The sequence below is a fragment of the Conger conger genome, chromosome 4, assembly GCF_963514075.1.
Source record: "Conger conger chromosome 4, fConCon1.1, whole genome shotgun sequence".
Classification (NCBI taxonomy): Eukaryota; Metazoa; Chordata; class Actinopteri; order Anguilliformes; family Congridae; genus Conger; species Conger conger.
The window spans coordinates 65,359,479-65,371,835 of record NC_083763.1 but is presented as its reverse complement, the minus strand read 5'-3'; the positions used below and the strand labels follow the sequence as shown (position 1 = coordinate 65,371,835).

Below are 12,357 nucleotides of genomic sequence, written 5' to 3'. Positions count from 1 at the left end.
GAATAAATTATGTAAATGAGCTAATTTACATGTTTAGCCAGAATTTATCTTTTCAAGGGATGCCTCATGATAATATATAGTATGTATCTCTGAAATTAACTGGAAGACTAAAGATGTTTTTCTCGGTGGAACATAACCTTAAATAGTTACACTCAGTGGCCACTTCATTAGGCAGACATGTCAAACACCAGCCTTTTAATGCAAATATTTAGTCAGCAAATCACCTGGCAGCAACTGAAAGCATAAAAGCATAAAAGCATGCAGGCATGGTCAAGAGGTTCAGCTGTGTTTCAGACCAAATGTCAGAATGGGGAAGAAAAGTGACCTTGACCGTGGAATGATTGTTGGTGCCAGACAGGGTGGTTTGAGTATCTCTGAAACTGCTGATCTCCTGGGATTTTAAAGCACAACAGTCTCTAGAGTTTGCAGAGAATGGTGAAAAGCAAAAAACATCCAGTGAGCAGCAGTTCTGTGGGCAGAAATGTGTTGTTAATGAGAGAGGTCAGAGGAGGAGGGCCAGACAGGTCAAAGCCGTCAGGAAGGTGACAAAAACGCAATTAACCACAATTAACAGTGGTATGCAGAAGAGCATTTGTAAACACACAATGCTTCAAATCTCTAAGTGGATAAGCTACAACAGCATAAGACTTAATAAGCCTAAAAAATAAGTCTAATAAATACCTAATAAAGGGTTTATGTAACCCTTTCCGTATTTGTTTGTGAATTGAATCAAAACAAAATCCTGTGAATAGTGTGAGTTTTCTCAAGATTACTTACTTGTGACATCTGATAATATGCATCACATATGATTAAATAAAATAAAACTGCTGTCACTGAAAGCAAAGGTTTAAAGATCCTTTTGAGCAGTTTTTCCTTCTGGAAGAAACCCTGCCAAACCTGCATGTGACTTTAATTCACATATGAAGCTTTGCTCATAGAACATTCACACACAGGGCCCATCCCTTCAAAAGAACAGTATGTATCCAAAATGCCATGTTTATCATTGCCAATCAATTTTTGTAAACTTATTTGAAAATAGCTATTTGAATTTGCTCTGGCCCAACAGTTTTAATGACTAAGTGTAGTACGCTCAGATTATGTATCTCTGAACGGGTTCAAATTGTTGATGTCACTTGGGTTAAGCCGAGGTCATTTGAATCCTCTCTCCCATGGGGGCTAAAGGAAGACAGCTCCACGGCTAGTCATACGGGCTTGCTAGTTTGGTCCTGGTTCTCCTGTGGGTGGGCAGCTTCACGGATGGTGCTCCTTGCCCTGTTGGTGCTTTGTCTGTCCACCTTCAGCTTAGATGGTAGGCAGAAGTCTTTGAAACATCTCTTGAAGTTCTCATCCAGGAATGCATATAGGATGGGGTTGAGGCTGCTGTTGGTGTAGCCCAGGGCCACACAAAAGAAATAGGCAGCCATCACAGCAGTAGTTTCAGGAACATTGGTGAGGGCCTTGACCAAAATGAAAATGTGTATGGGGGTCCAGCACACCACAAATACTGCCACAACTACCAGAACCAGCTTGGTGATCCGCCGCAAGTTCCGGTCTTTCTCCCGAGACCCCGACAGCAGCCGAACACTCTTGAGCCGCAGGATCATCAGGGTGTAGCAAACTGTGATGATGAGGACAGGCACGATGAAGGCAACAACGAACACGCAGATCTTCATCAGGGTGTCCCAGTAGATGTATGGCTCTGGGAACTGCAAGGCACATTCCGTGGTGCCTGTGAACAGCAGCAATGAACCATGAGGTATGAAGAGCCATACAGTCATCAGAGCTATTGTATGATATTTTAACTATGAGTGAGACTACTATCTGTTTACTACCAAATTAGACTGACGTCATTATCATAGCTAGCACTCTGCAGTGCTAGCAAGTTCTGGCAATCTAGAAAGTAGCAAGCTTGCAAGCTGCAAATGGCTATCTACAATGGTATTAAAGACATGTATGTACAACACTGGAACATATCTACATACACACATACTGTGTATATACCCTGGAGGTAAACAATAAATTACATTTCCGATTAACTAAATTAAAATGCAATTGTCTGGTGGCACAAGGTTAACACCTTTTCCTGCAATTAATCTGTCCAACATCATTAGACTACATGGGAACGATTGCTTGCTAGACACACAATCCAGCGGAAAACAAGTTGTCATCTGGCCACTCACCGTTGTTGGTTTGAGTGCTTCCAAGGACCAAAGCTGGTATGCCAGCCGAAGAAGAGAGAATCCAGATACAGACATTGATGATCTTGGCTTTTATGGGTGTGCGGAAATCAAGGGCCTTGACTGGATGACAGACTGCAATGTAGCGGTCCACACTCATCATGGTCAGGGTGAAGATGCTGGTGAACATGTTGTAGTAATCGATGGAGATGAACACCTTACAAACTATTTCTCCAAAAGGCCATGAGTTGAGCAGGTAGTCTGTACTCTGGAAAGGCATGGTGGTGGTGACCAGGGCATCTGCCAAAGCAAGGTTGAAGATGTAGATATTGGTGGCAGTCTTCATCTTTGTGTATCTGAAGGGGGAAAATCCCATGAATAAAAGACCAAAACTAAGAATGCGAATGCATGCAATGTGGGGCTGTCTTTGCTCTGGCGTAATTCATATAGAATTTGCAGTGGACTCAAATGAGTGGTGGAATTGCATAGGGATTTAGTCACTATAGAATATATTACAACCTATTTTACTACATTTAAGGCATGCCATACCTTGCATCGGACAATCAGTCATAATGTTTACTTTTTCAGAATTAATCAAACGGAATAATGGGATGGAATAATCCATTGAAATTGTGCAAGAAAAACGAATTGAATTATACTCTCTTAGCTCTTAAAGAAGGCTTTTTAATGATCTGTGAATTAATGGGACCCTGTTGTATTATCAGTAAGAAGGTGTTAGGAAGTATATTACATCTAAGTAGTGGGCATTTAACATAAACTCTCATCCAGAGGGACCTACACCATTTTTGCAATAGCACTGTAATGTCCTACCTGAGAACTGAACCTGCAACTATTACATTACAAGCCCAGTTCCTTACCCCTAAAATTACACTGCCCATTGTCCTAACCTTGGTATGCTTCCTAATATCGATGGATATCACCTCTACATGGTTAATTACATACAATGTACCTAAAAGGATGTAGAAAGCTTATAATCATATTACACATCAATAGAATATTGTAAAGCACTTCTCTAGTTATAGCATTAGGAGTAAACATAGTACACATTCCAGTAAAACTAAAAGTTGTATTTGTGAATACCTCACGAGTTGTTGAGAAAGCAGGTGCTTTTGAATACTGTTGAACAGTGAGAACATAATTAAATAGGGTTCAGATTCCCATCACTGTAGTGAGGCATATGGAAATGCTCTAACCATTCTGAAGACTTGTCCATCCCTATCTCCTGACAGGCAGAGATATGAATAGGTCTTGACACAGAAATCATAATCTAAAAGGCTAAAATGACCTATAATGATTGCATAATGATTCTGATAATTTTCTCCACAATTTATGCTTTTGTTGATCATTCATGACTACTAATGAATCGTATTGTGTTAATGTGGTTCATTGAATAATCAACGTTTTGCGCTCTCTCCCTCTCTCTCTCTCTCTCTCTCTCTCTCTCCAGTAAAACTATGTTATACACTTAAATTGCAGTCATTAAAGCATTCTCTCATTTGAGGACACTATTTAACTCCAGCAAATTTAACAAGAGCAAAATATATGTCTCCCTTCTGAGCAAATTCAGCCATAATCTTCCACTACTCTGATCATAAACCAGTTTTCTAAACTCCTCTATTTCCTTCAAAAGTATTCAACATTGGGGTGAAAGTCATTGTCATTAGAGCTTTGGGCAGATTGCACTCATCTTTTATTATTCCATTCCAAAAACATCTTATGCATGCTTTTATGTTATTTGTAGGGATTTTTGACACAGTACAATATAAATCAGCAAGTGGAATATACAATAATGACGTTGGAAAGAGACTGAAATTATCAAGTTATTAGTTAATGCACAGGAAAGCTAACAAAAGGCCAAGAGTTGGTTCTAGATATGGAATTAGCATTTAGAGTCTGTTGCTGTTGTATTGCTGTCTCTCAACATGAAGGCCAAATAAGTGTCAATGTCAGTAAAGCAGGCCATGATGAGGCTGAGAAAGCAGAATAAATCAATCAGAAAATTAGTCATAGCTTTGATGAATTGTGTGAGTCAGAAATGAACTGTTTGATACACTGGAAGCAAGAACATTCTGGTGAGCTCAGAAACAGCACATGCCCTATACCACAAAAGACCACTGTTGTGGATAATATAAATAAATAATATTTTAAATTGTGAACAAAAATCCATTTTTAGCTGGGATTTGAACACTCTCCAGGGTGTAGGCATAGATGTTACATTACATTATTGGCATTTGGCAGAAGCTCTTATCCAGAGCGACGTACAGTTGATTAGATTAAGCAGGAGACAATCCTCCTCTGGAGCAATGCAGGGTTAAGGGCCTTGCTCAAGGGCCCAACGGCTGTGCAGATCACACTGGGGATCGAACCACCGACCTTGCAGGTCCCAGTCATGTACCTCCACCACTATGCTACAGGCTGCCCTATGTGTCAAACACTCACAAAGAGAAGACCGACTGGATTCACGGCAAGATGCTAACCTCCGGTGAGCCTCAAGAATCGAATGGTCAGGTTACAATTTGCAACAAAAGTGTTAAAAGACAAGGGGGTGGAGAAAGAGACTGCTCCAGATCTAAAGCACTCATTTGTGAAACATGAAGGAGGTAATATGATGGCTTGGGCATGTATGGCTGCCACTGGAATTGGCTTACTTCATTGTTGATATCACTGCTGACAACAGCAGCAGGATAAATTCTGAAGTGTAGATAAACATCTGCTTAAATCTAACCAAATGCCCCAAAACTCATTGGATGGTGCTTCACCTTGCAGCAGGACAATCACACCAAACATGTGGCCATGGTCCTCTCCTGGGAAAAGATGGTTTGTTTTATTTAATATTTATCCAAAGCGATTTACAGTTGATTAGACTAGGCAGGGGACAATCCCCCCGGGACAATGTGGGGATAAGGCCTTGCTCAAGGGCCCAACAGCTGTGCAGATCTTATCATGTCTACACCGGGACTTAAACCACCAACCTTCATGTACCTTAACCACTAGACTAGAGGCTGCCCAGCCCAGCTTGTCCTCTTCAAGTAAAGGGGGAGCAACTTCCCCAGGTGGAGGACTTCAGGTATCTCCAGGTCATATTCACGAGTGAATATGGTGCGGAAGAAGGGGCTGAGCCGAAAGGCAGTTGATTGTCATCCCTTGTCACTTATGGTCACAAGCCATGGGTAGTGACAGAGTGAGATTGCAAATACAAGCTGCCACAATGAGGCACCTCCACATGTTGGGGTGAGGAGCTCAGCCACCCAGGAGGACCTCACAGAAGAGCCGCTGCTCCTCCACATTCAGCTAGTTTGGGCATCTGGTAAGGATGTCCCCTAGGCACCTCCAATTGGGGTGTTCTAGACACGTCCACCTGGGTCCTAGGTGGAGACCCAGGTGAGCCGGGATGAGTTGGAGGAAGTCACTGGAGAATGAGATGTCCAGGTTGTTCTGTTCTATTGCCCTGTTGCCACTGCAACCCTGACCTGGACTAAGTGGTTAGAAAATGGATGGATGGGTGGAAGGATGTTGTTTTTTAATGTACCATTGTGTAAGGTTAGGCTCATGAAATTGCCAATGATGGAAACAAAAATGATGTGTCAAAGCTGGCATATGCAATGCACACCAAAGCCGTCATCTGAACTCCCCGTTGAGGTCAGAACTGTAGAATCTCTCCCCACCTTCAAGCGCAAGCTGAAGACACACCTCTTCAAGCAGCACCTCTCCCCATCCCTCCCTACCTCCCTGTGAACCTTAATTGTTGTCTCTGTGACTTGCTTTGTGTATCGGTAGTTGGCTAGGTAAGCAGTGTTAGATAGTTTGATAGTTAACTTTGGTAACTTTTGCTCTGTTTCTTTGTTTCTTTGTTCTCAAAAAAGAAAAAGAAAAAAAAGGCCCTTGTCCTTCTCTTTGTTGTACAGATAGCAGTTGAAATTGTACTTCCCTCTAGGGTCTTTCAGTAAACTTATCCCTGGTTATGGGTATGCACTTTGTTGTACGTCGCTCTGGATAAGAGCGTCTGCCAAATGCCAATAATGTAATGTAATGTAATTTTGAAAGGTTTAAGGTGTCAGAATGTATATTTCTGCTGGTGGAGCCCTTTCATCATAACCTGCTAATACTCCTGCCCTTCTGTGTGATGCTCCTGTACTATGCAATTTTTTTGCATGCTATAATAGTGAAACAAGACCACTGGCATTCCGTCTGACCATTTTGACATTATCTCGCAATTGCGTGAATGCTGTACAATGCAAAACGATTCGTGTCATAATCATGACAGGACACATACAAATTGCTACATGTAATCACAGGCTGTCTGGGTTTAGTATTGCACACTTCTTTTCTGCATTAGCTTGTTTGTTATTTCCTTGATTATAAAGCAAATCACAGGTGTCATGGAGCTAAGATATACAAGCCACATTGATTATAATGAATTTTACCATCATCTATTGATGAACACTCCTATACTCAATGTGACCTGAATCCTTTCTGTAATTACCATACTCTTTCACATCCTGATAAACTGATGATTTGTTCAACTGTATTATGTCTGTCTGTCTGTCTGTCTGTCTCTCTGTCTATTTGTCTATATGTCTCTCTGTCCTGGTTATTTTGGTTCAGTCTTCCTTTTATTCCCCAGAATGAGCAGATGCTACTGGCAGTTCAGTCACTGTGCGTGATTTGACATCCATCATTTGGGGAAACACAGTGTACAGGGCCACTGAACTTGGAGCAGGGCTCCAGGCTCCAGGACTGGGATATTTCATCATACGCTGCAGGCCGATGCAGCTGGAAATGCAGTCCTTCCAGTGTTCAACTGGAATGTTGCAATGAATAATCAGTAGCCATAAGGAGGACCTGGTCCAATTTTACCAATTTACCATCTAAGTGAGGTCATCCAATGAATTACAAATCTCTGTATGTACATAACATGCTGACGCCCTGGCAAATAAAGCACCGTCAACCGATGAGCGATTCAAAGGGCATGAGAGGAGAAACGGCAAAATAAATAATCCATAGGGACACTATGATGCAGCAATATGTAAATATCAGACAGCACCATAAAAAACTAAACAAACAAATAAAACAAAAAAGCATTGAATTTGTGTTACCTGGGGAGAAACCAATAAAAGCTACCAGGTTAAGCAACAAAAAACTGAAAGCAAAAATAATATAATGGTGCCCAGGCCTCAAATGAAAACAGAATTAGGTTGGCAAAACTGTAGGACAGCTGTAATGGACTGTGACATTAGACAGAATCCTGATAGAATGGCTTGTGGTCATGAGGCCTGGGAAGGTTCATTATGCACCTGCTTGGTGTAATGCCCGAGGCAAAATGGCACTTCATACATTTCCATTCTGCCCATTATCGGTAACAGACGAACAATCTTCAGATGTCAGCAACAGTCTGATATCACCAAATAAACCATCATATGTCAGTTGCATTGTGATATTTCCTCCAATAGAATATCATATGTAAGTTGCATTGTGATATTTCAACCGATAGGGCACCACTTTGGATGTTTTGGCATCTGCTCAAGACAGATGGCTGATTAGCAGAGCCCATCCTTAACCATTGATCTTAATTACTAGAATCAAAAATATTCTTTAATTTTAGCAGGGATTCTATTGCCCATTATATGCAATCACCCAGACTTCAGGACACCTCATCATTAATTTTAAAAATCACAATTTACCAGTACACTAGAATCTGGACCTCAACAGGCCAATTCTTGAAATAAAAAAAGGCTGTCTAAAACACAAAACAGGCTTTTCAATGTGAAGGAAATGGCAATTCCCTTTTTGACTCTATCACTAAATTACTTGGATAGTGAAATATGCTGTTAAATTGCTTGCATTTTTATGCATTTGCAAGACAGCCGAATGTGTTTTCCTATCACAGCTGCATGACAATTCAGTTATGTTATTTAGCTTGGGCATAATACCTAGCCTTGAATCGACAGATAGAAAACTATAAAGAATTCAAGATTTTTTGTGAAGGGCATGTCACCGCTAGCCTGACAATCATCCATATAATGCCATGAGATTATACAAAGCATAGTGCCACCATCTGAAAAAATATAAATCATTTGATATTCAGCTGACCAGAAGACCAGAGCTACAATCCAATTGAGTAACTGTAGTTTATTATCTGTTCTACTACTGCTTGCTTAATAATTATGCACTTTATACATTTATGAGCTTTGCAAACCAACTTTTGGTGGAAGGAGGTTTGCAAAGATCAAATTATAGATGTGTAGCCTAATAACGGCTAGTCAATTTAGTAGTTAATATAAAAAACAATATATAACGTATCTAGTTTACGTTAAGATCGTGATGTATAATCGTTGCATTATCTGTAATAAAGCAGTGGTAATTGGCACCATTGTCTGCCTTATCATTGTGGGCTACAGGTTTTGTGCCGACTATCCACTGGGTGTCCCACACGCACTGTAAATGTCAATTAAATAGTTAGAAAAATACAAGGTAAACGCTTTTCAAAATATATGTATTTTTTTTACCATGCAAGTTACACTATCCATACAGGGGAAGCATTGGGTTATATACACGTAACTGCACTGTTTTGTTTCACTCTCATCAGCGATCGCCTTCTCCAGCAATACTAAATAAACTACATTTGCGATAATTGAGATCTTTTAAAAACGTAACAGTAAAATAACGTTTCTTACCTGATGATAACATACATGACAAGGCAGTTGCCCACTAAACCCACCACAAACACCACGGAATACACTGCAGTGATAATGGGGATAATGGGCGACATGGGTTCGTTCGCCCAACTTCCATTTGGTGTGAAATTATATATGTCAGAATAACCGGGCTGCCATGTGGAATTTAACAAACACTCGTCCGTGACAGCAGACAGGCACTTGTCTTCCTTAAATATTTCCACCAAATTGCTGTCCATCGTTCGGGAATCTTTGGGAAGCTAAGAACAGAAAGGGGAGAAAAACAAAGTATATTAGCACAACAACAGAGCTTCCCGAGAAGAAGTGTTAACTGCATTGAGAAATCAGCCGTATAGCCTACACTATTCTGCGCTTTTCACTTTTCATTGAATGCAGATAAGGCTACATATGACTCACGAATGCATGGTACTATTCAAATGGTTATTTACCTAACGATATCAATTAAATGTGAAAGTTAACTGACCAAGTTTCATTTTTCATCAATTATCTCACAAACAAACGCACACACACGCACGCACGCAGCCCGAGATCTGAATAAACACGTGCATATAATTGATCATTAACATTTAACTCATTAAATGCACATTTTTTCTTTCAACGAACGAAAAATCTGCATAAAATGTGTACTATATCATGCATTTCTGTGTTCTATTTCCAAAATTAATATTCATGCAAATAAATTTCGCTACCTACCAATGCAGCTTGTATCAGACTCGTCTTAATTTCAGTCCTCCTTTTCTAGGGTAAGAGCGGTAAATTCTGAAAAAAAGGATCTGGTTGATGTAATCGTTCTTCGACTGCAGAAAGTATCGTGTTGCAAACTTTGTTGATTGCGGTATGGAAAAGACTGGTTACTCTGCAACACCTCGACTCTCAGTACCACAGCACACAGCACGCGCTATACTGTTCACTCCCCCACGAGCTCTCACAGCAAATATGACATCAGAGTGGTGACAATAATCCAATGGCATCAACACAAGGCCCGAACTAAAGGCTTTTTACCAATATATGGACTGGTTCCATAATGAATATGGCATGAAATAAATTTGACATACATTTTTCAACTAATATGCGTATAACTAATTTAATGTTTGTTCTCGATTTATTGTCAGGTGAATAATTATTCTGGTTTTTAATAAACAAATAACCATGTGTGAGTGCGTGCGTGTGTCCAGTCGGCATAGGCTATTTAAAGTAGGCTAAGCAATCGTTATATTTCGAATGCATGTTATTACCTATTTACTAAACAATATATCTAACTTACATTTGAAAATTGTCATCAACCAACAAAATGAACATGCAATTCAAGTTTCACTCCTCAAAGGAATTAAAGTGCACACACACACACACACACACACATATACACAAGCACACTCTTCAAAAGGCTATTTTATTGCTGGATAATTAATGACCGATAAAATTATTTAAAAGGTTAATGGGGAACATTAGTCACATCACTGCTGTTTGACCATTCAAGGCTCTTAACGTTCTATATCAAAATAATTTCAGGTTAAGAGATACAGAATGATGCTATGCAGTAATGGGTTGCTGAACAGCTGATACAAAATTGGTATAAAAATGAGTGCGTGCAATACATGGACTGTCTTTTCAGGTTTAATTATTTCTGCGGCATGGATGCTGAATTTCATTTGAAACCCATGTCTTCCCGAGGGACACCAAAAGATCTGAGCTCTCCCCACTAATTATGGCTAATGAACACGGAAAGCCAGGGAATACCACAGTGGATATAGCGCTACCCTGTGCTCATGACTGTCCCTGGGAGCTGTGACCAGCAGCAAGACCATTCCCCTTATTCAACGGCAACAGAGGCACACAATGACTGTTTTACAAGCTAGCAAGACAATAACACAGGGATGAATATAGTGTCTGAATTAGGCCCTGGTTAGAATTTGAACCCGGGACATTTTTGTTGTGAGGCGACGGTGCCAACCACTGCACCTCTGTGCTGTCACGGAGCCTGCAGTGCAAATGAAAACAGATCTCATTAAACTATGGGTGGCGGCACGCAATGAGACTAAAACCTTTATTGACCATTATGGCAGGTCCCTCTTGATGTCATAAATGATCTGGAACCAATAACATAGGGTCTGGTAATAAATTGAACTGTATCCATTTAATCCCCCATTTAATTTTTTTATTTTTATTTTATATAGCTGATGCTTAATACATATCATAATAACCCAATACAATGTAGTCTAAAATGAACCCATTCACAGATTTACCTGTACAGTCAAAAGCTGTCAGACTGGTGACAATAGCAGCAAGTGACAATAACAAAACAGTCTGAATTTAGAAGGGATAAACTGGTTTAACTCCATATTAGAAATTGATTGATGGTGTGTATTAAGTAGCTTGAATTCCATCTGTTGTAAATCTGCTCCCGTTATAAACAGCTCACACCCCTGTCGGTTTAACAAGCTTTGATGGTTTCCTCTGGGGAATTTGGCTTACCCCAGCCAATGGCTTGTGTCATATTACTGTTCATACACTATTGGAGGATTTCCTTGTAATCATAGCTTGTTCACCCTGGATGTTAATGAGTACAATTGAGCGCTGTACCCTATGATTTTCCACAGGTGTAATTACACAGGAACTGTAATTGGTAGTAAAATTGTACAGGTAGACTCACTGCAGAAAGAAGATAAAATTTGCCAAACTGCCAAGGCCATGCAGTGCTGTTGTACATAGGACCCCCAGGGCTAGTTTTCCAGAGCCCTTATAATTACAGTTTACATTAACATTACATTAATGGCATTTGGCAGATGCTCCTATCCAGAGTGACGTACAGTTGATTAGACTAAGCAGGAGACAATCCTCCCCTGGAGCAATGCAGGGTTAAGGGCCTTGCTCAAGGGCCCAACGGCTGTGCAGATTGTAGACAGTAAATATAGCATTTAAAAAATATATGAGTGTTAAATTTACATTTGCTCACAGTGTTGGGAAATATTTATATTTATTATTTATATTGTATTTATTTATTTATTTATTTAGTCATGCGTTATGCACCTTTAGTACAGTTCACAGGTCTTTTATAGATGGGGGCCTTTGACCTGACTGTAGCCCTTCCCCGTCAATCATATTGACATGGAATGGGCTTCAGAATGAGAATGAGGCGACAATTCTCTCATGCAAATAAAACACACAGCCTGAAGTTGACATTGTTTAAGTGTGGTGTCGGGTTAATTTAGCTGAGGTTTAGTTTTATGGTGCCAGCCACTCTAAATGCCTGTGCTGTTTACATGGAATTAAAGTGGTGGTATGAGGGCATGGCTGCCTTACCTGACAGAACTGTTGGTCATTGCCATCATTTGAAATGTGTTCCATTGAGTTGTGGTTTCCTAGCAACTATGGTAAGAATAGAACGCAAAGCTGTTGATGCACTATCACTGGGTTTCTACAGGCCAGCAACAGCTACAGAGAGCAACTACAAGACAGAGGGGGGT

General features: G+C 40.3%; 1 protein-coding gene across 1 annotated transcript; it reads right to left on the bottom strand.

Annotated features, from left to right (window-relative positions):
* Positions 1-835: 835 nt before the first annotated feature.
* Positions 836-9,828, bottom strand: LOC133126986 (delta-type opioid receptor-like). The gene is made up of 4 exons (XM_061239555.1): positions 9,587-9,828; positions 8,873-9,132; positions 2,181-2,533; positions 836-1,729 (listed from the first exon to the last, which is right to left on the bottom strand). Exons 2-4 carry the CDS (start codon positions 9,109-9,111, stop codon positions 1,203-1,205), a joined length of 1,119 nt encoding a protein of 372 aa, XP_061095539.1. The 5' UTR covers positions 9,112-9,132; positions 9,587-9,828; the 3' UTR covers positions 836-1,202.
* Positions 9,829-12,357: the final 2,529 nt, after the last annotated feature.

What these genes read in the sequence shown, in the direction of transcription:
- LOC133126986 (XM_061239555.1), bottom strand. Translation starts at nt 9,111, where the DNA reads ATGGACAGCAATTTGGTGGAAATATTTAAGGAAGACAAGTGCCTGTCT. An exon ending in GTCATGTATGTTATCATCAG is followed by an intron (nt 2,534 to 8,872) that starts GTAAGAAACGTT and finishes TTCCCCCTTCAG; the next exon opens with ATACACAAAGATGAAGACTG. An exon ending in AAGCACTCAAACCAACAACG is followed by an intron (nt 1,730 to 2,180) that starts GTGAGTGGCCAG and finishes TGCTGTTCACAG; the next exon opens with GCACCACGGAATGTGCCTTG.